The sequence below is a fragment of the Sebastes fasciatus genome, chromosome 17 (assembly GCF_043250625.1).
Source record: "Sebastes fasciatus isolate fSebFas1 chromosome 17, fSebFas1.pri, whole genome shotgun sequence".
NCBI classification, from domain to species: domain Eukaryota; kingdom Metazoa; phylum Chordata; class Actinopteri; order Perciformes; family Sebastidae; genus Sebastes; species Sebastes fasciatus.
This window is the reverse complement of record NC_133811.1, coordinates 8,005,801-8,032,562: the sequence shown is the minus strand read 5'-3', so window position 1 is coordinate 8,032,562 and position 26,762 is coordinate 8,005,801. Positions and strand designations below refer to the sequence as shown.

Below are 26,762 nucleotides of genomic sequence, written 5' to 3'. Positions count from 1 at the left end.
CTGCTTGCACACACAAAAAACAAAACAACCCGACACATACAGAATTCATTCCCGTTTATTTACCTGTTTAATTGCTGGTGCAGCCAGTCACACACACACGCTTATGCAGTGACCTTGAGAACTTCTTTAGCTTCACTCTCTTACAGGAAATGTTTAAATAAGGATGCAGGCAATGTGAGCTTTTAATCTAGCTAGTTTGGCAGTAAAATCCACTTATTGCGTACTGTTTTAATATGCATATGGGGTCTGCGTTTGTCTTAAACTGACTCATTTGTCAGGTCACCCACAGGCATATGAGGATGTTGTGAACCTTGGAAGAGGGTGTGCAGCATATAGGGCTGTCTCGAATACCACTTTTGAGGCTTCGAAGCTACAGTGACAAATTTTCAACGATAATCGACGATATTGCTCGTTCAGTTGGTAAGAGAAACGGATCTCAGTCAGATGCTAGAAAAAGTTTGTTTTGGCAGGTTGTGTTGGAGTAAAAAACCCCACTGCCGTTCTCAAACTTGCGGTCATTATGTTCTTTACTTCTCTATGTCCAATGAGAGATGAGGACAAAATCGGACTTCAAGGATTTACCTTTTTAATCAAACAAAAACGTCTACAAAATGTGTAATAATCACAAATAAATTACAGCAATAGCCCAAAAAACAAACAAATTTACTCTATATGTAGGGCTATAAACAAATGAATACATAAATATAGTGTAGCCTATGCCAACACATAAAACACGAGACCTGGCTTTGTTGAGACTGTCTATCGATCTCTGCTGCGTTTCAGTACCCGGTGGACAGAAACACGACTCCAAATGAATTCTAATGTTGCTACATGGCTGTTGGATGTGTAAACATGAAGCTGTTTGCTAAAATGGGAGCCATAAAAACTCTATAAGTTAGTAATATGTGGATATTGTGGCCCACAAGTATCTTATTTTGGCTGGACAGCAAAGGGCCAGTCCTACAAATACAAAAGTCTGTCACTGAGTGAGTGATGAAGTTACACGATTGGTCGGCCGAGTGTTGGAGTTGGCCGTTGCTCTTTCAAAATGAAAAGGCGGGAACAGTCCGTTATGCAAATGAGCCCGTCCAGCACGACGCGTTCGGCTCACGAAACTTGGACCAAGCTGTTAAACAAGGCGATCTAGTTCTAAAATGAAACGAGATTCAGCAGTGGCATAGCCTATTTCTCACTTAAAATGTTTTCAAGTAGATTTTGGTGGATTGTTTAGACGGAATAACAGAAAGTTTATGAGCAGGCTGCCATGTTGATTCCTGTTTGAAACGGCGAGCAGAAAACCAGGGACCAATCAGGTGCATTCAACGAGAGGGTAGGTCACTGCTTGAACCGCCAATTGAGTGGAGCAGCGCGTCCCCTAGCGTCCTCGCCGGACCTGGTGGACATGTACCGCTGACTATTTGTGTAACAATTCAGCCACAAATTCACAGACTGACCGTACACGGTCCAGACATATACACCATTTTGACCAAGTCTTGTTAAACCATGACAACAAACAAGTACTTTTAGATAGCTTGATTTAAATCTTATAGTCATAAAGGTGGCAGATCAGAAAACACCACTATAAATCATTCTTGTAATTTTAGTTGAACATATTTTTGTTGTTTAGATATAAGGAGTTGTTGGAAATTTGCAGGCCATGACAGAGTGTGGCTGAGAAATCTGTCAAGGAAAGTGAACACGTCCTCATCCTTTAACCACCACCAATGCACCCGTGAAATCTTGACAGCTAAACTACTTGTAGAAAAATAGTTTTGACTTGAAGAAGGAAGTTCGGTGTTTTCAGCACAGTCAGTATTTTCTTGGAGCCAGCAGCTATAGTAGCCATTAGCAGAGCTGCTCCTTCTGCTGCGCAGCACTTGTGGCATTTTGTCCAAAGCGACAGTAGGATTGTGACAACATGAAAGTGGTTATGAAAACTCTTTTCATTCCATTTTCGTTTTATTAAGTTTTTAAGTTTCTTTCTGTACTGTATTTGGCACTGTGTTCCAAATAAACCGAGAACATTAAAGAAACCACTATCGAGAACATAAATAGATAAATAGGAAACTATAGTTTGAGTTATTTTTGTCTTAAATGAGTTGGTCATTGAGAGCTAAAAACAAACACTCATTTATGAAACTATGTTGGATGATTTCCTATGTTACTCTATGTGATCCTGCACTACATATCTGAATAAGCGCAACGGACAAAACACTTAAAATGTAAATGTGATCTTTCTAAGCTGCTGGCAGGCATCTCTGATTTCGGTGGAATTGCCACTTCGTCGGCGTAGAACATTATGTTTGACATTTTTTCCCTTAACAATAGAGTTAAGACGACTAGACACCTGAAAGACCATAACCATTATGGCTCCATAACAAAGTGGGATTGTGGGCAGACTTAGTGTTTCAAAAAGCACTGATAGCGAAAGGTTCCCTGGCTGTAGTAGGTAACCATGGTGCTCCTGCATCCCAGACACATTAAGCTCTTGTCGGTGACGTAGTGGAGACACAGGCAGAGAGCTGAACAAGGTGTTCTCACCTCTGTACTCCCTGCTCTTCTTGACCTTCATTAAAATGCCATGGCCTGTGAGCAATTAATGCCACCGGGGCACCTGAAGTAATACGAGGCCGGTTAACCTGCGGATCAAAGAAGCAAAAGCCGTTGGTTTAAGCAACTGCTCGACACTTGTAGAGTAACTACCCGGGCTGTGTGTGGGTACTAATGAGGGACTACCTTGATAGTGTTATGAATAATGGATGATATGGATTATACGAGCAGCAATGTGTGAAAATAAATGAAAACCAAAGGGAGGTATCCTCTACTGTGTTCTTTGATAAAATGATATGTTCAGAGGATCAAATGTTAAACAAACTGTGTTTCTACTCTCATTTACTGTGAATATTATATGTTCTATTCCACATGAGTTATTGGTGTGCCCTCAATCCAATGAAAAAAACTCTTATATGCAGCAATTTGTAGTTGTACTAGGGATGTTATGGCACCAGAAATCTAGTAGTCGATACCAATACCAGTGAAATTACACGATTCTCGATACCAATTCGATACCACGGTAAAAAAAACAATAAATCCCATGTAATTCAACACGCACTCCTTTATTAAAACATTTGAACATTACAAAAAAACAGAGGCATGTAGCCTTTAAGTAAGAAATAAAAAGAAACGTCTATTAACATTGCAAAACAGAACAGTGGCATGTAGCCTTCAAGTATTTAAAATAAACAATATTGTCTGGATGTCTGTCTTTGAGGTGCTTTGCTAAATTGGAAATATTTCCTCCTTTGGAAAGAAAAGTAAACGACACCGTTTCTGCACCGCATACTGTTTTTAGCGAATCTATTATTACGCCTCGAACTCAAAGTACTTCCATACCTGACTCTAACTATTTGTTTTCTCTACGAGTTGAGGCGGAGGTAGCGCTGCAGCAGTTGCCATCTTTCACGTGTCGTGTTGTTGTTTCTCTCCGTGCTGTTACTGCGTTCTTCTTCTTCCTTCATTTCACGGCAGATGAGAACACTTGTAAGTGTATACTTCCCCCATTAGATCCGGAAGAATCGCATCTCCAGTACCTCCACTCCGGTACCAAATGACCATTACAGGCATCTTTCGGGACCTTCGGTACCGAAGAAAACAAGTACCGTCACATTTTTTTTAATTTTGGTACCGAGTTGGTACCGAAGTATCAGTTCTTGTGACATCCCTAAGTTGTACTACATAAAATTAAAGTGACATTTACAGTTTTCTGATAAAGAATACAAATAACGTAAAAGCTAGGGTTGATAATGTTGAGAAGAGTACACTAGATTTAATAAAATGATCCAACCAAAAACCCAGCCCAGTGTTGCAAACTCTTTCCCAATGAAAGTAGCTAGCAGCATTAGCTCTAAAGGTCGCTAAATCTTGCCAGAAAGTCACCAAGTCAGCAACACTGACAGTCCGTCACTTCAGGCCTCCCTCCAAAGCCACTCCCCCAAAATTACCATAATGAACGTAACTAACAAACTTGGCTATTGTTAGTACTCACAGCTGTCAAGCTAGCAGTTTGCAGAAGACTCTAGTGACGTACAATGAGCACACAGGCAGGCAGGTAGCCCGTCCAATAATTTCATTAGGGCCGAATGAAATGGGCTTTTTACCTGCGTCATCCACAGATACCGGATTTTCTCTTCTTTTTTTTTTTAATCAACAAATATTCAACAAATTAAAATTAAAAAAATCCGATGACATTTTTCTGATTGTTTGCTCTGTGTTAACTGTTATTTCTTTTTTCTAAATAACACCCAAGGAAGCTTTTACTTTGATTTTCTCATATTTAGTCATGAATATTTAATGTTGCAGAGAAATACTTTCAAAGCATGACTGTGAGATAGATGTTCCTTTTTCTAGTACAGAAAAAAAATGAAATATTTCTGATATAATAGAATGATATAATAATTGGATTTTGGCTGCCAGCTGTGTCAATTTAGAGTTTGAGCAACAATGACTCACACCCGCTCGCACAGACCTATGGAGCTCGCATTGTGGGTGTGGGCAGACATTCAAAATAAGTCATAGTAAAGTGGATTGGAGCCAAGCAAAGGTTGAGTCATGCAGTTTATGATGAGAGCTGCCTTGGTATATTCATAAATGTGTCAAACATTAGAGGCACTTTGGATATGACTGTGGAGAGCCACAGGGGGTGTGATACATTTATTCAATTATAGATTGAATTTTGTGATTGTTGAAAGTGGCGATGTATATCTGTTTGTGTCAGATGTAGAGATATACATCTTGATGTAAAGTTGTATCTGTCTAATATTCGGCTCTTTGAGTTTCAGCAATAAGTATCTTGCTCATAATCATAATTCCTTTTTTAGCCAGGATAAATTCACAATGACTGTGGTGATCCCCGACTTTTCTTCTAGCGTCACCGAGAAGTGGATATTTGCATTTTTTAGTAACATGCCTTGACACAGGCTGTTCTCATACACTGTTTGTAGCTATACTTGATATAATGTACTGTAATTCGTGTATATCCCACAAAATCAATTAGTATGTAATCCACGTAATTGTGAACCAGGAAGCATAAAGAGCGACAAACACTTCCGTACTTAAGTTACGTCTCCTCCATAGTTATTTTAACCCAAACCACGATCTTTTGTTAAACATAACCAAGTCGTTTTGTTGCCTAAGCCTAACCAAGTTGTTTCCTGTGACTACAGAAGTTTGTTTTGAAAAAACTGTATGCATGTAACAAGCGGAAATGAACACGTGTTGCTGGACATTCGTAGGAGAACGCATGACAAATGAGGAATAACTTTTATAAGAACCGTTGTATGAGGGAGAGAGAAGAAGAAGAAAAGAGAGGGAAAGAGGAAGCGAGGTGAGCAATTTTTGAAGACAGAAAGGGATTCTGCTGACCGAATCAAGTTTTGTAACTTTTTCCACCACTGAGATTGGGTTGAGATTTCCTGCTTCGCAGGGACAGCGGGAAGTGTTGTCGTTCATCTGCTGGTCATAGTGAAATCGGACAGTTTGGGGCTGTTGTTGGCATCTGTCAGCTCTAGTCTGCTCGTGTCTGAGGTTTTTCGGTAGATTCAGCATGTTGAATTGGCGGCGGAGCCCTTCGGTGAGAGAAATCGCTCTGATTGGCTGTTCAGCCAGAATCAGTGCACGAGAAGTGGAGAAAAGTGGAGTGACACAAGCTGTTTTTGGCTGGTCGAAGACCAGATGTCCTGCTAGATTTTTGACCATTCGCAGAGGTTTTACTGTGCACGATTGCAGCCCTGCCAGAAGAGCGTTACAGCAGTCAGAGCCAGAGATGAACAACCCTAATAACTTTAGTGATTCCCTCACTTTTTATCTCTAGCGCCACCACCACCACGATGAGGTTGACATTTGTGGTTTTGAATTAATTTATTAGTATGTTCCCCCTTTGGTGATCTTCTGACTTTTCATCAAGGGCCATCATGATGTTTGTCCAATACTGCAAACTAATGACATTCCCATCAGCCTCAGCTGTGGTTTGTGTTTAGAGCTAGTCAGCAAATGTTAGCACGGTAACACGCTAAACTAATATACATGCCACAAGGGGCTGCACGATTATGGCCAAAATGATAATCACGATTATTTTGGTCAATATTGAGATTATTCATTCACTCACTCTCGCTGTCAAGAGGTCATGAGGTCATTTCATGTATTTCTGTGAGATCACAATGTTGAGATGCAGCAGAATTTCCTATGAGCGAAGCATGTATTTTAAACGTCAATATCGCAGTCGATCATGTTCATTTAATCGTGGGAAGCCCAAACCGTGATTACGATTAATTAATTCCATTAATTGTGCAGCCCATCCTGCCACATGTTAGCACTGTCAGTGTGAGCATATTAGCATGCTGCCTCACAGAGCTGCTGGCGTGGCTGTAGACTTTCAGTCTTGTTATATCGTAGCTGGGGGTTGTAGAAAAAGATTGTGACATGGAAGTGTGTTGAGCTACAGTTTTTTACCTCTTCCTACTCCGATTGACTCTAAAAATATTTTCACGAGGCACCTTTGTGTTATGACACTTCCCACTCGGGTTTGTTCAAACATTTAAAGAGTCACTCAACAGATGTGCAGTGAAACAGAAAATGTTCAAATTGAAATGTGCTGCTGTACTGAACTGACTTAAAACGCTGTTCATTTAAACTCACACTGAGGTACGCAGACAATTAGACTTCCACTGTTGTTTTTGCTGTTTCAATTTTAGCAGATTTAGTATTATTCCATTTTTGAATGCCAGGCTTATGGAACAATGCAATAAATGAGTTTTAGTTGCAGTTATTATTACAAAATGTTTATTAAAGCAATCAATTGTTGCATTGTTTGTTATAATCCAACCTTCTTAAATATTAAGATGCACTAAAGGAGGCCCAGAATGATTTCTGTTTAAGGAAAATCTATTTAGGATACAATTTCTCAAAGATTTCTTGTTAGTTTCCTCACATCAGATTTATATTTGGGCAAATTGACAGCATCTCAATTAGTGGATTGTGGAGCGCTTCTCTGTTTCAGACACACTTTGTGCTTCTGGCTGATAAGACTGGTGTGCTTTTGCAAACAAATCTTGTCTACCGCAGCTGGCAGGAGAATATAGATTGAAAACACATGTCACATGTCTTCTCCTTCAGGATGCCTGCATGAATGTCCAGAGCACAACCCTCCATCTCCCGATATATTATGTAATATTTGAGTGACCGGGCCTTTCTTCTGCTTTTATCGTTCATTAAAGAGTGTGATTCTCTTTCCGCTGCACTCCACGCCGCGCTGGACACAGGCGTTCACCTGTGCACACACGAGCACAAAAGCACCTGTGCATGGCAGGGCTCTGTGTGGCAGAGCAAATATGTCTGTTCCCAAGACAACAGCAGATAATAGAGTCATTATAACAGGACAAACAGATTACACAGTGCAGCGCTGCACCGCAGAAAACCACACATCCCATCAACGACATCAAAGAAATACTTTAAGAGGCTGGCTCGGAAAAAAATAAATGAGTTAAGTTATATTCCATAGTAGGACTGTCAATCGATTCAAATATTTAATCGCATGATTGTGCATGATTAATCATGATTAATCAAATTTTTTATTTGTTCCAAATGTACCTTAAAGGGAGAAGTATTTAATAATCTCATCAACATGGGAGTAGGCAAATATGCTTGCTTTATGCAAATGTATGTATATATTTATTATTGGAAATCAATTAGCAACACAAAACAATGACAAATATTGTCCAGAAACCCTCACAGATACTGCATTTAGCATAAAAAATATGCTCAAATCATAACATGGCAAACTGCAGCCCAACAGGCAACAACAGCTGTCAGTGTGTCAGTGTGCTGACTTGACTATGACTTGCCCCAAAACTGCATGTGATTATCATAAAGTGGGCATGTCTGTAAAGGGGAGACTCGTGGGTACCCATAGAACCCATTTTCATTCACATCTCTCGAGGTCAGAGGTCAAGGGACCCCTTTGAAAATGTCCATGCCAGTTTTTCCTCACCAAAATGAAACATAGGTTTGGAGTGTTATTTAGCCTCCTTCACGACATGCTAGTATGACATGGTTGGTACCAATGGATTCCTTACGTTTTTCTAGTTTCATATGATGCCAGGATCTTCGGTATAACTTTCAAACTGAGACCGCTACAACCTAAAGAATCGCAAGTTGCAGTAATGTGTTAAAGAAATTGGTGCCATTAACGAATTTGCCTTACTATCACGTTAACCTTGGCAGCCCTAGATAAGATATATTGCGATTTATTACATTTTTCAACTGCAAATTATGCAGTTTGTCAACATCTGTTTTATCTAATAAGATGCCGTTTTCACTTAGTTCATCTCATAGTTTTTATTTACATATCTTGAGGTGAGAGGAAATGTTCATGCCAGTTTCTCTGAACAACCTCTGAAAGACAGAATAGCTGTCGTCGGATTGTTAAGAGGTTATTAGTTTATATAATAAAAGAGAAATACTTGACGTCCGTGTATCGATACAATATTGCCACGCAAAATATCGAGATACTATGCTGTAATGATTTTTTTCCTCCACCCCTACAGAAAAGACAACAATTTTCATGAATTTATCACCTAATTTTCTTTTATCAATCCATGATTGATATGAATATGTCACAGATGATAACTTGTACAAGTTAATATCTGCTCTGTAGGTCTACAGATCATCTCACTGAGTCCTGTAAATCCCCATTAATCACCCCTGTATATACAGTATGTATTGTCTTGTAATGTTAAGGACACTAATGAATGCTGGAGCTAAAGCTGAAACACTAGAGCTCGAACTGATATGACATCTCTGTGGGAGGCGTTATTTCATTGCTTCTTTATCCTTTTAATATGCTGCTCTCATGACTTCCTGTGTTAGACTTTGGGCATCATAGGGCTATCAGCCATCACCACATGGACACTCAGACGCTCATCTGTCCAGTTTAAAACTTAAAAAGAGGACATACAAGTGCAGCGACCCCGCAGTTGGCGGCGGTTGAATCGATACCTAATACACTCCAGTCTGATTGCAGCAGGGAGAGGCTGTTGAGAGCCATCATCGCTCACGAACCTCAAATGACATCGTCCAAACAGAAATAGTCTCTAGTTGATATAATACCTTTGAGTGTAAATTAAAACGCGATGTTGGAAGATTATCTTCCGGGGAGATTTGTGGTAATCTGTCTGCACAGTTGAATCGCAGCGCAAATCAAATGAAAGTTGTCATTTCTTCACAGCTGCCACTGTAATTCATTATGTCTTAATTACTAGGAGAGAGAACAAATTTAAGCAATCACAATCAATATCAATTAATTTGCTAATTTTGAGCAAGGAGGGAAGAAGACAGATGGCTGGTTAGAATACGAATCTGTCCTGAGATGTAATTAGATTTGACTAACACTGTTGGGATGCCACAAGCATGTTTTTTGCTGCACATGATGTTTACTTTGACCCAAATTGATTTTGCATTAGCAGTATGCATAGGCCCTTAAATATATCTTTCTCCAGCATGAATTAGAATAAAGTCTGTGGAAGAGGCAATTTCTGTGAATTGCTCATTATGTGCTGTCATGATGAAGCCATCATATTTGGTTATCTTATTTCCACATTATATCCTACAGTATCTATGCTGTATGAGTAGAGCAGAGGTATATTTTAACAAGGTTGTTCATGTTGTTGATAGAAACCGGTGTGTGTATGTGGAAATAATGTGAACATTGCTGCTCATTGTTGAAGGAATTGTTATCAGCTCATCTGCAGTCAGCACATAAAACCAGTGACACAGTGAGCTGCTTCTGACCCACAGCTGATACTTCAGCTTCCTGCACAGACCTCAAACTTCAAGGTCCCGACCGGTGATTCTGCATGTTTTACTGCATTTAAATATACTCCACCTCTGTGCTTACCATTTTACAGAGCCAGGGTGTTTTTACGATTTTATTTTGGCAGCTCTCTGGGTCCCAGAGAGACTAACACTTACTTGAAATACTCTAGATAATCCACCACACTGGTTTGTTTTTGTCTAAGCACTGCAGCATTATTGTTTTTTTGTGTCAAAAAGCAGCTTGACGTGACCTAAGTCTGGAACTTCAGTTACGTGATAACAATGACTAAACATAATATTTCTAGTAATTTAGGCTGCATTCTTACCAGATCAGGCAGTTGTTGCGATTCGCCGCAGGGTTGTGCGGCGGTGTGGGAGGGTCACTTTAACTGCCCATTGACTGCAGGGCGTGTTTTGTTCCCTTGTGGCTAGGTTGTTCATCTCTGGATAGCTGGTTACGTGATTGGCCACCGCAGTGTGACGTCAAGTTGTGTTTCTCCGAAAGTTGATTATTTTTCTACTTTTCTCCCGCAGGCCGCTGCGCTTTTTTTTTTTTCACCCGCTGCGGCGGCCACAGCCGCAACCCAAACGCACTACCCCCATTCAAAATGAATGGGAAGACTTGCGTTTTCGCCACACAGCCAGATCTTGTGTGAATGCAGCCTAAAGCTTCGGTTATACTTTCCACAAGGACGCACGGACTTAAGCTGACGTGGAATTGTGACGAGGAAGCGTTTTAGTCTTTTATACTGCTGTTTGGTGGTGAACAGGTAGCGTCCAGAGGGTTTATCAGAGCTTGTTTGTTGAAAACATCTGCCTGGGGAAAGAGGTGGGTGAGAGAGGAGTTTGCAGGTGGGAAAACCAAAACAATTAACTAAAAGAAGCAAAAAAAGATCTGTAGATCAGTAGTGAACTGAAGACTGGGTTTTATTTAATAGGGATAGAGCATGTTAATGAACGTCAGTATAAAAATGGAATCCATTGGCACCAAGCATATCGTACTAGCTTGTCGCAAAGGAGGTTAAATAACGCTCCCAAATTGCGCTCAATTTTGGCGAGGAAAAACTGTCATTGCCCTTCTTCAAAGGGGTCCCTTGACCTCTGACCTCAAGATATGTGAATGAAAATGGGTTCTATGGGTACCCACGAGTCTTCCCTTTACAGAAATGTCCACTTTATGATAATCACATGCAGTTTTGGGGCAAGTCATAGTCAAGTCAGCACACTGAAAAAATAATGATGTGCAGCTTTAAATTCCTTTTTATGATCAGACAAATAAATATTAACTGTTTAAATCTACCTTTCAAGGCTTGATAATGTTCTGCTTATTACAGTACTGATAAATGATAAATACTAAAGTATGTTCCTTTAAATTCCACTGATAAAACCTCAGGCTATAACACACATTGTACATGCAAATATAAGTGCCCTGGTTGCAAATACGATTGCTAGAGCCCCCTTTTTTTTTTGAAAGTGTATAACTAAACACATGCTCGCGTGGGTGGAGAGCCATATGGGAAAACATAGAATCAATATTTGAGAGTGCAAAACTCAGAAGTTGCTCAGTACGTATCTAAAATACATAAAAAATACCATACACCAAAAATATTATGTCTCCATTTGGAAGGCAGTTGTTGATGTGATACTCATGCCAGCTGATGGTGGGTGTTTCTTGGCCATGATTTTGATGTTTAATACTCACAGTTATGGGCTGTGGTAGAGGAGCGATAATCAATACGGCACTCTTTTCTCAGCCCTGCATATTCAAGAGCAGTCGGCTTCATTCATACTGTAATTTCCCACAAAGCACATCATTTATATTGCATCTCAAAATTAAACTAATGTAGTGTATGCATCCTATTGTTAGCCCCACAGGTTGATTTCCAAAAGTCTGTTTGTGTGAGTCAGCGGTTTGTGGTCTAAAGATAAAGTTTAATTAAGCTAAAAGCTTCATTGGCTCCCGCATGACTCCTCTCCAACCTCTCCTCCAAACTCTTCCACCGCACCGGAAACTTCTGACTAATTGGACGCTCCCACCTGCCATAATCTTTGAGCCCAAATGAGATTAATGAGCGGACACATTTCTGTGGCATGCACCTATTCAATACCGCTTTTGGCAGCGCTCGCAGACTCTTAGGGAGATTTCTTGCTTGGTCATGTTTGTAAACAAAAGCTGATCTGGGGCTTTTTTGAGTAGCGCCTGTGACGTGGGCGAAATCTTTCCGCATCACTAATTTCTGCTGTCTGTCTGCTCTCTTCTCAGGCTATGGGCACGCGGCGCCGGGGACGGACGCAGGGAAGGCCTTTTGCATGTTTTACGCCGTCCTGGGAATCCCTTTGACTCTCGTCATGTTCCAAAGTCTGGGCGAGAGGATGAACACTTTTGTCAAGTACCTTCTGAAGCGGATCAAGAAGTGCTGCGGCATGAGCATCACCGACGTGTCCATGGAGAACATGGTGACGGTGGGATTCTTCTCCTGCATCGGCACGCTGTGCATCGGAGCCGCCGCCTTCTCCCATTACGAGGAATGGAGCTTCTTCCAGTCTTATTATTACTGCTTCATCACATTAACAACTATAGGCTTTGGGGACTTTGTGGCCCTTCAAAAGAACCGGGCGCTCCAGAGGAAGCCCCTGTATGTGGCCTTTAGCTTCATGTACATCCTGGTGGGCCTGACGGTCATCGGGGCCTTCCTCAACCTGGTTGTGCTCCGCTTCCTGACTATGAACAGCGAGGACGAGCGGCGGGACGCCGAGGAGCGGGCCTCGCTAGCCGGCAACCGGAACAGCATGATCATCCACATCCAGGACGAATCGTTGCAGCGGGGCCGGCGGCGGCGCGAGCCGTACCGGCCGGAAGTGACTGATTTGCAGTCGGTCTGCTCCTGTATGCACTACCACTCGCATGACTTCGGCAGCTCTGGGGGAGGGATGGGAGGCCTGGGCTGTGCCTTCTCCCATCAGAACTCATTCAGCTCGCAGCTGAATCCCAATCAGTACTTTCACTCGGTTTCCTACAGGATCGAGGAGATCTCGCCCAGCACCTTGAAAAACAGCTTCTTCCCTTCGCCCATCAGCTCGGTGTCTCCGGGCCTTCACAGCTTCACAGACAATCACCAGCTCATGAGGAGAAGGAAATCCATCTAAACCCAACAGGACAAATGAGTTTCCATGTTTTATACACAAGGTCAAACATTTCCAAATGCTGCTCCTTACCAAATCTTATTTCAGCACTTTTTTTCCCCCCATTTTGGTTGTGTGTAATATAAGAAGTATTCTTGGGAACAGATTGAAGAACACTGTGCAGAACAGCGTGGACACAACGGGATGCAAAGCATGAAGCATGGATGTCTATTTTTTCAAGAGATTGCTCCATTTACAAACACAAACGACGAGACCTTCCTTATTCCAGATTTACAGTACAAGATTGATATATTAACTTTGGTTACGTACCAAATGATGCACACTTGGGGAAATGCTATTTTTCAAAAGGGAGTATGCTTGTTTCACCCTAACTTGAAGTTCTGTACTATCCCATTGCCTCACTGCAGACAGAGATTTTAAAATGACTTAAAGCATCAGGTATTGTTTTCTATAAGCAATCATATATTTCACCACGCATCAAGCCAAAATATTGTTGCCAATATTAGCATGTGCATTAGATGTCATTTACTGAGTGTGCCATGGTTTTAGTCTGTTTAGAGAACAGCCGTATGAACGTGTCTGTTTGTCTTGGTTTCAAAGGATCATGCTGCTGTTATTAATATTTCGCCTTTATCGATAATCAGATCTGGCCACAAAGAGCTTTAATTTCACCTGCGGCCTCTTTCATAATGAGATGTAAAACTGACCTAATGGAAAATCCACCTCCCCACTACACTTTAAAACAGGTCTGCTGATTATGAGGTCTGTATTATTGGTTGGTTGTGTATTTTTCTTCCATTGACATTCATATTGAATATCAGTTCTATTAAGTGCACTCCTCTGTACATTGATCATTTTGCACCAGCATTCAGCATTCATATAGGATAACTCCAGGCAGAGGGACCAGTTTCTTCATTTACAGTCAGTCCCTTAATAGACCAGAATGCAATGCAGCTAAAGATATGTAACAAAAGGTTCCCCATTAATGATCAAGCTCTAAAAACCCCAGATACTACAATTCCCATGATGCAACTCAATGACATCTTTCATTCTATCCTCACTGCTTCCTAAATGCCAACTTTTTGCAAACTCTACACCTCCAGTTTGTAACGCAGGCTTTCGTTTAAAAGTTATAACCTTGTAATAACCCTGATGACATCACTATGACATCATCAGGGTTATTTTTACAAACTTTGAAAAGCTCCCTCCAGAGCCACACCGACCCGGTCACACTCCCAACTCCTCAAATACCGCCAATTGGGCAGCGCCCCTCGGCATCGGATACCGATGCACCGAGGCACCCTTTAGTGACAGTATGTGACGAACCGGGCTTTCAACAACTCCAATGTAAACCCACCTGTGGCGTGAGAGTCCGCTGAGAGCGGGTTGGTCAAACAAACACAAGACTTTCAACCAGGAGTCCGGTGTTCGTGTACCGTGTGAAACTAAAAGTAACGTTGACTTATTTTTTCACTTCAGTAGTTAGTCACATGACTCTCTGGTACCGTCAGTCCCGTGAGTCGTTAGTCAGTGAAGTTTACGTCAACCACGACCGTTTCCTAAACCTAACTAAGTGGTTGTTTGCCTAAACTTCCTGTGAAAATGGAAGTTTATTTTGAAAGGACACTGCATGTAAGGCGCGTAAATTGACATGCTGTCCCAGACAGTCCAAAAGTAACGCAAGAGGGGTACCATGTGCGTCGGTCTCCGACGCCGACGGGCACTGACCAAGCGGCGGTATTTGACGAGTTGGAATAAGAACGTGTTGGCCACATACATATACATCGGAGTATAAGCTGTGTAATAATCCTCACGGCGAGTAAACTGAACGTCATTTGTAAAATGTGTAGCTCCACACAGCCACCTTTGATTGGGTGCAACGAGTTTTCAAGATCTTTTGAGAAGTATTATGGGAAATGTAGTTTGAGTCGATGAGTCAGGTTGAGAGAAGTGAATTTACAGATTCTTGGAAAATTAGAACTGACCCAAATTAATGAAGTGCTGATATAAGACAGTGTAAGAGGATCAGAAACCTGCAGCTACCAAAGTGCAATTAAATGACTGCAGCTGAATTTATAAGCAGTTTAATTTTTAATCAAAGGACATGCATGATTTGTGCTCTAAAGTCCTGCATAGTACGCGATGCATGCCTGTATAAGCAGCTGACCCTGGGTCTGCTGATGAACCCGGCTCAGATGTAACCACGCAGCACTGAGAGCAGAACGGTTTCCGGTGACGGAAAAGCATACAGATCTAAACTGACAACTCTCGAGGTTCTGATGCACTTTGGATCCATTAGGGAAACACAACCTGATAAACACATCAACACGTTAATGTGAGGGGACAGCTGAAGATCACAGATAAGAGAAACTTAATAACATCAGTATGATCCTTTCATTTTCTGTAAAATACCAGAAGAAGGAAAGGGATTGGGATGTTTTTTTTTTATGTTTGAAAGATCTGATAAGTGCATGAACTTTGTATGATGAGTGGGGAAATAATTTCATAATAACTTTTAAAGTATCTTAATGGCAAATAGTCTTAAGAATGATTTACAATATAAGCTGTTTCTTTTGCCAAAGCCCAGCAGTTTTTAAAGGGATACACTTTATTTACTTGATTTTTCATTCAAACAAACATGACAATAATGTTTGTTGTCAAGTTTGAATGAATCGCTTTTTGTTTTTTGGTTTGCTCCTATAACAAACTCAATCCCAGAAGTGCAAGCGCATCGGCCAAATAATACAATGTACATATCAAATCCTCATTTTCCGAGAAATGCGACTGAGATGCATCATCTCTCACTGAGGCATTGTGTACACCAGGAGTCAGTTTGCGTTACGGGGCATCATTTGTGACAGGGCTGGAAAAATATTTGGCCAATTCTGGATATTTATGTTGATTACAGGCCTGTTTTAAAGCCCAATGCGCCTTCTCTGTCACAAATTATGCTAAAGACAAAATATTCACTATCACTGAGCTCCTAAATTTAGCAGGTTTAAAGCGCAACACATGATTTCTAAAGGCCTTTTAAAGCTGTAAATGTATATTTAAATATAAATTATTTGTAAAGACTGGAGCAAAAGGGGAGCTTTTTTTAGGTTACACAGGGCTGGGAGCTATTCCCTCAGCAAGTTATGTCCTTCAAAAACCAATCAATATTTCTGGAAATACAGCAAACAATACCAAACACCAAATTTCTGGACCTTGACTTTCAGGAAGCGTTACCGTCAGTATTCTTTGCAGCCTAGTGTTTAACAGGCTTATATTCATTTCCTGGGTAGCTGAGCATGCCTCACATGGTGAATGCCACTCTGTTTGGGTAAATGGTAAAATGCCATGGATCCCATTCAGTCGTGCCGAACATAGCCAGGCGTGAAGTCCGAGATAAGCCCTAAAAGCATTGTTTCATTATTGGAACTATAGCGGCTTATCTAAATATCCTGTACAATATGTTTATAACAACCTTTGGAATAAAAAGGCCTTTTCATGGCTGAGATGCATATGTATTTTTACACATTAGCATACGTGCCTTGAAGAAACAGCAGTCAGTGTTTCTGTTGACGTGGGCACATTTTAAATATGGTGGATCTGTTTGTGCTTTAGCAAACCTACTGGATGATGATGGAGGTCTGGAGCGCAGATGTGGTTAATGTATAGACAGATATAAATCCTGAAAAAACTAGTTCATCCGAGGAGATGAAGATTGACATCTGATCTTTTACCCAACCCGTTCTCACTCCGAACTTGTCAAATATGGCAGCTTGGTCTGTGGCCCTACGCGTCCAATCACGACGATACATGTACCCTTCTAACGTCAGTCAGGGCTGCCTCTAGTGGCCGTAGTAATTAAGTAAAGGAGGAAGACAGGTGACGAAGTATAAAGAGCCACAAAGTCTGCATAGGGAGGAGGTCAAACAAACACAGGACTTTCACCCAGGAGACGGCTGTTTGTGTCCTGTTTGAAACCGAAAACGTTGACTTATTTCAACGTATCCTCATACAACAGATCTTATGATATCTTTCGAAAAGTTATTCCTCATTTTTTCCTACGAATGTCCAGCAACACGTAGCGCATGTGTCAATTTTCCGCTCACGTCTTTTCAAAATAAACTTCCATCTTCACAGGAAACAACTTGGTTAGGTTTATGAAACGAAACTACTTTGTTAAGTTTAGGAAAGGACCGTAGTTTGGGTTAAAATGACTACGTAAGTTACGTGACTAATAATTCCACGTTGACTTCTGGTTTCACACAGGACTCAAACAGCGGTCTCCTGGGTGAAAGTCCACTTATGTAAGAAATTTACTTATTTTAACTCAAATCATTATCTTTTCATAAACCTAATCAAGTAGTTTTGTTTGAATTCACAACGTTGACCATGTGTTGAAGTCTATTGGACTACCCTGCACGTTGAAAATGGCATTAAAGGGGTACAGAGTGCGTTAAAAACTGACTTCAAGGGGGTCCTGACCAAGCGTCTGTATGTGACGAGTTGGGATGAGAACGTGTTGGATCTTACACGTACCTTCTATAACCACGTATACACCGAGCGCCAAAGCAGACTGAATCACTTCCTTGCTTTTAAAATCATCCTATAACAGCTTAAAAGATAATTCCAGTCTATAGCAACTTGTTGTTCTTTTCATAGTTTTGGCCATCACTCTTATCAATAATAATAATAATGTAGTCGCAGAGGTAACTGCTGAGATTTGAGAATGCCACAACATTGCTAAAAAGAGGTCAGGGGGCTTAAGAAACATAAGCAGGCAGATGATTAGACGGGTTTAAAGGTTATGCTTGCGATATTCCCTCAACATCTTCCAATATTAAGGTGAACGTGGGCTCTGTAGTTAATTTTGCTGATCTCACATATACAATTCTGCTGCTGTAAAAACTTTCTACAGCACCACATGTGTATTAATCCACCTGTCTGAAAATAGTCCCCAACAAATGCACTTCTTTCTCCTGTTTAAGAGACATTTGCTAAAAACTACAGTACCCAGCTTTTAAAGCTGCATTGATTGATTTTTTTGGCCACTTGGCGGCAGCAGAACAAGCTGAAACACATTATTGACATATTATCACCTTATAGAGTTTACATTGACACTTTATTTGGAGTCATGTATGTGGAGACCTGATGAATGTAAGCCCAATATTCTATTATTTTCATTGTCGTTTAATCTGTCGATTATTTAATTGATTAGTTGTTTGGTCTATAAAATGTCAGAAAATGGTGAAAAATGTCAATCAATGTATCCCTAAAGCCCAAGATGATGTCCTCTAATGTCTCAAAGATATTCAGTTTACTGTCATAGAGGAGTAAAGAAACTATTCACATTTAAGAAGCTGGATTGAGAGAATTTAGACTTTTTTCTTAAAAAAATTCTCAATCCGATTAATCGATTATCAAAATATTTGCAGATTAATTTAATAGTTGACAACTAATCGTTATCTGTTTATCTTTACCTCCATAAAAGTGGTTTAGATAATATGGCTAAACTATTCTCTTGTTAACACCTGTTTGATTGGACTTTGTTGTAGTGACGCTGCCGTGTTCCCATAGCTCAGCTATTACTTTGGTGAATATAATGTTATTAAAACCGTTCAGAATGATGGCAAAAGTGCAGAAATAAGACCCAAATTGTAATAAACTGGAATTATCCTTTAAACATTTCCAATACTGATAGAGTTGAGCAAATATCTACCTATAATAAGTGTCACTGATGGTGATCGGTGTCGTCTACTTTCCATTCAATTCAAACTTTTCCAAGCAACATTTTGGGGAATGTATCAGCCATAATGGATCTTTTTTTTTTTTTTTCTGAAAAGAAGCAGCAAACAAAATGAACTCATTTGCGTTTCATGAGCTGCAAGTCAGATCGTTTTTCACACCCCCACCCTGACGCGTGCATATTCCTCAGATTTGTCTGCCATCACGCCACATGTCATATTGATGATCCTCTACTGAATGTTACTCTATAACACAGATGGCGCAGAGAAACAGCCACACGCGCCATCTCTCTCAACAGACAGTGCAGCATTTTGTTTTCTCAAGCGTTTCCCTGCCACCACGCAGCATCCAACAACACAAAGGTGAATTGATTCCTGACGGTTTTGTTTTTTTCGGCATTTCGTACGTAGCTGTGCTTGGCTTCCAGGCGTCATTTACTGCATGTGGCAGTATGTGCGGGCCATTTCTCTGTCAACAGTGCCATGTTTTTCCGACAGGGACAAAGAGACACAAATTGCACTACTATCTGTGTAATACAATATAATAGAAAGGCTGTGTTCCATAACTTCTATTTGTGAAATATCCTTTGCAATAGGTTCTTCTGTAGGTCTGATGAACAAATAATACCATGTACCATATTCCTTACAGGAGATTATATCCCATCTCGTTGGCATCCATGTGGTTTTTGGCGGTCGTGTTGAACCGACTGACGTCTTCTGTCACAATTTTGAAACTGATGTCTGTACAGTACACTCCAGTGTGGGTCCCCTCTCTTTTCGCCACACAGAGAAGAGATTGTTGAGAATTGTTCAGAGTGAAATGAACATTTTACATAACATTTGTATGTTTTCCTTTTTTTTTTTTTTTTTGGTGCGTTTGTGTGCATGATTTGGTGTGGATGACTCACTGGGTTACACGGCCTGAGTGAAGCCATAACACACTTGAATAAAAATGATGAGCCTCCTTCTGAAAACCTCTGTCTTCTTCTAACATCTCCGGCTGCTCGACTAAGAAGTTTAATTCACAAAATGAGTTTTTTCCATTTTTAAAAACAGTCAAATTCAGGCCTGGAGTTAAAGCATTAGCCTACACATTCATTAAAACAATGATCTGTAAACATGCCGTTAGGCCAATTTCTCTCAGTTTAAACTGATTCAAGATCAAATTTGGACTTACTCATACTTTAAGAATTCATTTAAAAAGTGCCTCTTGGGTATATTTCATTTATAAAGCTAAAATCTTTCTCAAGATCACACTTCTTTTAAAGTCAAGGTTTAGAGAAGTGTGGCCTTCTAACATTTCAAGCGAGAGGAGTCTGGCCTCCAGGAATACCTGCATACATATAAAGAGACCCTGTGAGCTAAGCTGAATAGTCTTAGATATTCAGACTTTCAGATCAGTGTAGAAAAACCTTAACTGCAGGAGAAAAAAAGATAATCTTATGCAAACCCAATCACTAATGCCTCTGTTTTGCTTATTTGACTTTTGCTTTATTTTCATAAGTCTAAGTGTTAAAGGAATCATTTGACATTTTGGGAAATATTTTAAATATCTGCTTTCTTGCCGAGAGTAAGATGAGACGGCTTTGTATGGTAAGTAGCCTATAAAGCAACCCTCAGCTGTCGGTTAGCTTAGCTTAGCATAAAGACTGGAACCAGGGGGGAAAAGATAGCATGGCTCTGTCTGAAGTTAACTAGATCTGCTTACCAAAACCTTTAAAGCTCACCAAATAACTAGGGCTGTCAATCGATTTAAATTTTTAATCGTGATTAATCACACTTTTTTTTTTTTAATCTGTTTTAAATGTACCTTAAAGGGAGATTTATCAAGTATTTAATATTCTTATCAACATGGGAGTGGGCAAATCTGATGCTTTAGGCAAATATATTTATATATTTATTATTGGAAATCAATTAACAACACAAAACAATGACAAATATTGTCCAGAAACCCTCACGTAACCCCCTGCGTTAACGCGTTTACTTTGACAGCCCTACAAATAACACATTAGATCTCATTTGGTATATTTGTACAAAAATCTAAGTGTCAAAATAATGTCGGTAATAAAAAGGTGTTATTTAGTGTACATTAGAGGTTGTCTTTGGACAGCTGTTTCTCCATGTTTCCAGTGGTATCAGTCTTCTCATCTAACTCTTGGCAACAAAGTTAATAAGTGTATTTCCTCAAATGTCATATTTAGATCCATCAGCATGTTAAAAAGTGCATCTGCGGACAACCTGAAATACATGTTTTATGTAGCCTAAGCCTAATTCACACATTTCATGAATTAATTTAACTCTTATTGAATGTTATAAGGATTTACATTTTGGCATGAAAATAGTGCATCGTATAAAATTTAATTAGAACAATACATAAGTATTGTTAAATAAGGCTATAAAAACCTGACATTATGACTTTAGAAGGGCTAAACCAACAACCAATAGCAGTACTGCAGGCTCGCTAGGTTACACGTTCTAAGCACATGATTTGCTGAGGGACCTGTCAATCACGATGCGTCCCGCCCCCTAGCTCCTACGAGCCAATGGCAGCCTGCCCTGCTGACATGACGTTAAAAACAACAAAACAAACACGTGCGGATAAGGAAACACTGCAGCGGGTCTAAACAACCGAAATAATCTGAATTATCTGAATAGAAAAAGAGTATCGAAGGAGCAAGTAGTCCAAAAACAGAGAGATACATTGATCCCGGGAGTATTAGCAAGGATGATAGCGCGCCGTCAAGTCCGGCGGTACCACCGAACCAAGACAAGGCGGCTAGGCTAGCGCCGCTAGCACGACTAGCCGCTGCTAGCACTCAGATGTCACCTGTGCAAAGGTAAGCTTTATTTACTCTATGGTCGTTGTTTATAAGTTGCTGATGAAACTTGCCTGCGCACATTTCATGTGTGAAAGTGGTGTAGAGATTTGCACTGGTTTTATTTCGTTTGAGTAGCTGAAATTGGATTGTTTGGCCAAGCTAGCTAACGTTATACATGTTGCTATGGTGACTCTGCTACATGTTGCTATGGTGACTCTGCTACATGTTGCTATGGTGACTCTGCTACAAAGAATTTGTTAACCAGTTTCAACCAGTACTTTAATATTGTTGACACTCTGAGTACACTGGCTTGGCGTAATGTGTATTGAATATTGGCGTTTGTGTGTTGTTGCTGTTTTTTGCTCAATCTGTATGGCAAACTGACCTTTATGTGTTGTTGCTGGTATGATGAGTTGCAAATGATGGTGCGGCTTTTTGCCTACAGCAGGGGTCAGCAACCTGCAGCTCTGGAGCCACATGCAGCTCTTCAGCTCCTCTCCAGTGGCTCCCTGTGGATTTATAAACATGGAAATGGATAACTGTTTTTTGTTTACATTTTCATTTTTATCTATCATTGTTGTAGCTCTCTGGTACGACGGTACGACTGAATATTAGGGCCACATTGAGGGAAAAAAATAAATCTGAGATTTCGAAAAATAAAGTCATAATATTACAAGAATAAAGTCATAATATTATAAAGTAGTAATTTTACGTGTTATTTTATTTTTTTCTTGTAAAGTTATGACTTTATTCTCATAATATTCCGACTTTTTTCTTGTTAAGTTATGACTTTATTCTCCGAATATTACGATTTCTTTTCTCGTTAAGTTATGACTTTTTTCTCATAATATTCAGACTTTTTTCTCGTTAAGTTATGACTTTATTCTCGTAATATTACAACTTATTTTTCTCGTTAAGTTATGACTTTATTCTCGTAATATTCCCACTTTTTTTCTCATTAAGTTATGACTTCATTCTCGTTATATTACGACTTTTTTTCTCGTAAAGTTCTGACTTTATTCTCGTTATATTACGACTTTTTTTCTCGTAATATTATGACTTTATTCTGGAAATCTCAGATTTTTTTTCCCTCAATGTGGCCCTAATACTCCGTCGTACATTTGCACTTTGGCACTCACTGAATTACACTTATATACTATATACTTAGACTATAATCTGTGTTACCTTCATCACAATGCTCAAATGTTTTGCGGCTCCAGACCGATTTTTTTTTTTTTGCCTAAAATGGCTCTTTTGATAATAAAGGTTGCTGACCCCTGGCCTAGAGCAGCTACTGGAATATTTTACGCTCTGCACATACGCACATTATGTTGGTAGGTCATTCTGAGCAGTAGCTCTGTTTGTCAGAACACCGGTCCTGACCTTTGGACAGTGCTAGGCTAGCTGTTTCCTCCTGTTTCCAGTGCTAAACTAACCATCATACTGAACAGACTTATGAGAGTGCTATCAATATTCTCGCCTGACTCTTGGCAACAAAGCTAATAACTGTATTTCCTTAAATGTCAAACTTACATCATATTTAGATTAGGGCTGTCAATCGATTAAAATATTTAATCGCATGATTGTCCATGATTAATCATGATTAATCGCACATTTTTTCTTAGTTCCAAATATACCTTAAAGGGAGATTTGTCAAGTATTTAATACTTTGATTCATTCAATTCAATTTATTTTTATATAGCGTCAAATCATAACAGAAGTTTTCTCGAGACGCTTTTCATATAGAGCAGGTCAATACCGTACTCTGTAATTTAGAGACCCAACAAGAGATCCCCCATGAGCATGCATTGTTATGCGACAATGGTAAGAAAAAACTCCCCTTAAGCAGGCAGAAACCATGGGCTTAACCCAGCTCTGGGTGGGCGGCGATCTAGTGATGGCGAGATGAAGCTTCATGAAGCACTGAAGCTCTCCAGCAAATTGGTTCGCAAAAGGGTTCATCTCGCGAGGCTTCAACTGGGCTACATATGCACATGAAACGTCTTCAATGACGTCATCGGTTTAAAACGATACAAGACCTCGATACGTGCTTCACAGAAAACTTCCTGGATTACTTGACACACGCTCTGAAGCCTCGGTACAGCACGTAACATCACTACGGCCATCTGCCTCGACTGGTTGGGTTTAACATGGGACACGGAAGGGGGCAAATATTCTTGCTTTATAAAAATGGTACCAATTGATTCCTTGGGTTTTTCTAGTTTTATATAATACCAGTATCTTCACTCTAGCTTTAAAACTGAGCCCATTACAATAAAAAAAATGGCAAGTTGCGTTAAAGAAATTAGTGGCGTTAAAACAAATTTGACAGCCCTAATTTAGATCCATCAGCTTGTTAAAAATTACACCTGCAGAAACCTGAAATACATTTTCATATAGGCCTAATTTACACATTTCATGAATTGATTTAATTCTTCTCGAATCCTACAAGGATTGTAAATTTCAGCATTAAATAGCCCAGTGTCTAAGACATTGCTGAATGGATACAATATGTAAGTATTGGCAAATAAGTCTACAAAAACCGATGTCAGAGTAACATTATGGCATAAAATACTATCATGAATTCTGGCAGGATTTGACTGATGAAGGATCTCTGCTGTCCAGCTGCCGCCTTCTTCTCTCCAAGTGGCCTGTGTAGTGCAGCTGGATGTTCAGTAGGTGGGAGAATGAGCATGCAACATCCCTTTTTATCTCTTCCCACACCGCAGTAATTATATGTCAGCCCGTGAACGTCGGGCAACGCAGAGGCGACACAATAAGAATGTGGCAGAGGGGCGTTAAGGCCATCTCTTGGCGTCAAGCCTGTAATTTTGCATCTTAAATGATCATGTAAGCGTAGCCAAGTTGTTCTGCAGCGGGACCGTCTCCACCAAACCAATGATATGATGAAGCTTTGCAATAAGCGGGTGCTGACATGCTGCTTTTTTTGGGGTTGGCCCGAGGGGAGAGAACGAGACGACGGAGAACAGGAGATTTTCAACAATGATTGAGTCTGTCTGCATGATGAAAAATTGATCTACTGTAGGAGGCACAACTGCCCGCTAATACCAGTCTCATCCATCGCAGGAAAACTCTGCGACAGTCTGCCTCTAAATATATTAAATGAAGCTGCTGACGTGGGAGCGATGGAGCTAAAATTTAAAAATAAGCTGCTGTCTTGAAGTGATTAAGATCTGCAGTTATATTCCTGCAGGCAACACACACACCACATCATTGTCTTATCTAGCCTGTCTGAAGATATTTACGCTGAAAACTATTACAAGAGCGGGGAGAATTTGATCAAAGTTTAACAACAGTGAATGCTGACAATATCAAGGATGTCTGTCTGATATTGAGTTGCAGCACCTTTATCCACTATTCAGTCTCTTCGAAGGTTACAAATCTGTCTGTAACACTTGTGCTTCTCTTTATATCCTTCTTTGTGACTGGTTTTGATTTACTACGTGAAGGCAGTAAGATATAAATGCTTTTACCTGGATTAATCTCATTAGTGTGTAAACGTAGACAAGGCTATAGAACACTATTCTGCTGTAGAAAGTCACATTTCAGTCTTTGCTGTCTACAAGGGCTGAAACGTAAAGTGTTTTTTTAGGGCTGCAACTAACTATCATTGTCGATTAATCTGTTGATTATTTTCTCGATTAATCGATTAGTTGTTTGGTGAAAATGGTTGATCGGTGTTTCCCAAAAGCCCAAGATGACGTTCTCAAATGTCTTGTTTTGTCCACAACTCAAAGATTTTCAGTTTACTTTCATAGAGGAGTTAAGAAACCAGAAAATCTTCACATTTAAGAAGCTTTAGTTAGAGGCTTTAGTGTGGACATGAGTACTGAGCAGTTCAACCAAAGTGATTGAAATGTTTAATTTGAAGGATTTTTCAGGCATGAAGAGGTGAAAGTATTCAGTAGTTTGCAAGAAAAGAGAGTACAAAAAAGGGGAAATCATAAAATTCATTGTTTTGTGGAAGACAAATATGTGATGACCACTCAAATTTTTTGTGTGGCACCTGAGGGATTCCGAGCCCCAGGTTGAGAACCATAGAGTACTACAGGAATGAGTCCTAAAACCCAGAAATGAGTTTGCATTTTAGCACTTCGGGTTCCCTCGTCCGGAAGTCAATGTTTTTTTTTTAATGGGTTCTTAGTTAGATGCCTGAAATAAGATCTGTGGTTAACATAAACTGAAGAGATTTTAACGGTTTGATCTACAACATAAAATACATCAATAAATATCCTACCCGTGAATTTTGAAGCCTTTATGTGTCTAAAAAGGCGATTGCTAACAAGTGGCTAAATGAGGCTATTAAACGCCATCACGCCGACTTGTCCGCCTTTACAGCCTCGTTGTGTATACTCGAGTTCATACGACCGTGGTGTAGTTTGTTTATAGCCTAACGTTAACATTTTCTTCTGGTGATTGCAGTCACACTTAAAAAATCATAAAAGTGGTGTTCATTTGTGAAGATTATCTTGCTGAACACAACCTGTAAATATCATAAACGTTTGTTTGCCACAGAGTTTATTTTCTGCAATAATCCAAAACCCAACGGTAAAATCCCATTTTTATCGAGGGAACCCAGGGCGATGCTAACTTCCTGGTTGGCCTACAAAAATACGTCATCCCTGGAGCACTCTATTGGCATAAATAATTCAATCAGTCAAACTTTATTTGCATAGCACCTTCCATAGTGCTTCACAGATGACTTACAGGCTGAAAATAAGCCGAAAAGACAAAATAATTCCACAATTTGATGATTTGAGACCAATGCACGCGAGAAAATAAAATAATAAAAATTGTAATAAAATAGAATTAAAAGCTACAATAACAGTAATAGTAGTAAAACCATGTGACATAAAAACTATTAATAAAATAACAATAAAATACTTAATTGAAAACCCCAGTATATTGGGATAATGTAGTATGTATATTTATTTTTTTATAAATATTTTGTGAGAAGGCTTTAATATCTCAAGCATACAAAACTGGGATAAATAGCTTAACATACTGTATGTTATCTACATTATTTTAAAATATGAACACATGCAGACTGGGCTCATAATCATAATCAATTCAAAGGATTCTACGTGAGGCTCTGTTGTGCTGATTTCCACCAGCTCCTTGACAGCTGGATGTGTTCTACATATGATGATGATGAGGCCACAAAACTCCACTGTTGATG

General features: G+C 39.8%; 2 protein-coding genes across 5 annotated transcripts in view; both read left to right on the top strand.

Annotated features, from left to right (window-relative positions):
• Positions 1 to 14,106, top strand: part of kcnk9 (potassium channel, subfamily K, member 9) — a 43,824-nt gene extending 29,718 nt beyond the window's left edge. Inside the window, exon 2 of the mRNA XM_074614082.1 lies at positions 12,131 to 14,106. Coding sequence (XP_074470183.1) covers positions 12,131 to 13,014 — 884 coding nt within the window. The 3' untranslated portion in view covers positions 13,015 to 14,106. The remainder of the gene's footprint in view (positions 1 to 12,130) is intronic.
• A 7,176-nt stretch (positions 14,107 to 21,282) lies between these two features.
• The window catches only part of col22a1 (collagen, type XXII, alpha 1), an 87,454-nt gene continuing 81,974 nt past the window's right edge, over positions 21,283 to 26,762 (top strand). For all 4 annotated transcript variants that reach the window (XM_074613542.1, XM_074613541.1, XM_074613540.1 and 1 more), the window contains exon 1: positions 21,283 to 21,580. The gene's annotated coding sequence lies outside the window, so the exon portion shown is untranslated. The remainder of the gene's footprint in view (positions 21,581 to 26,762) is intronic.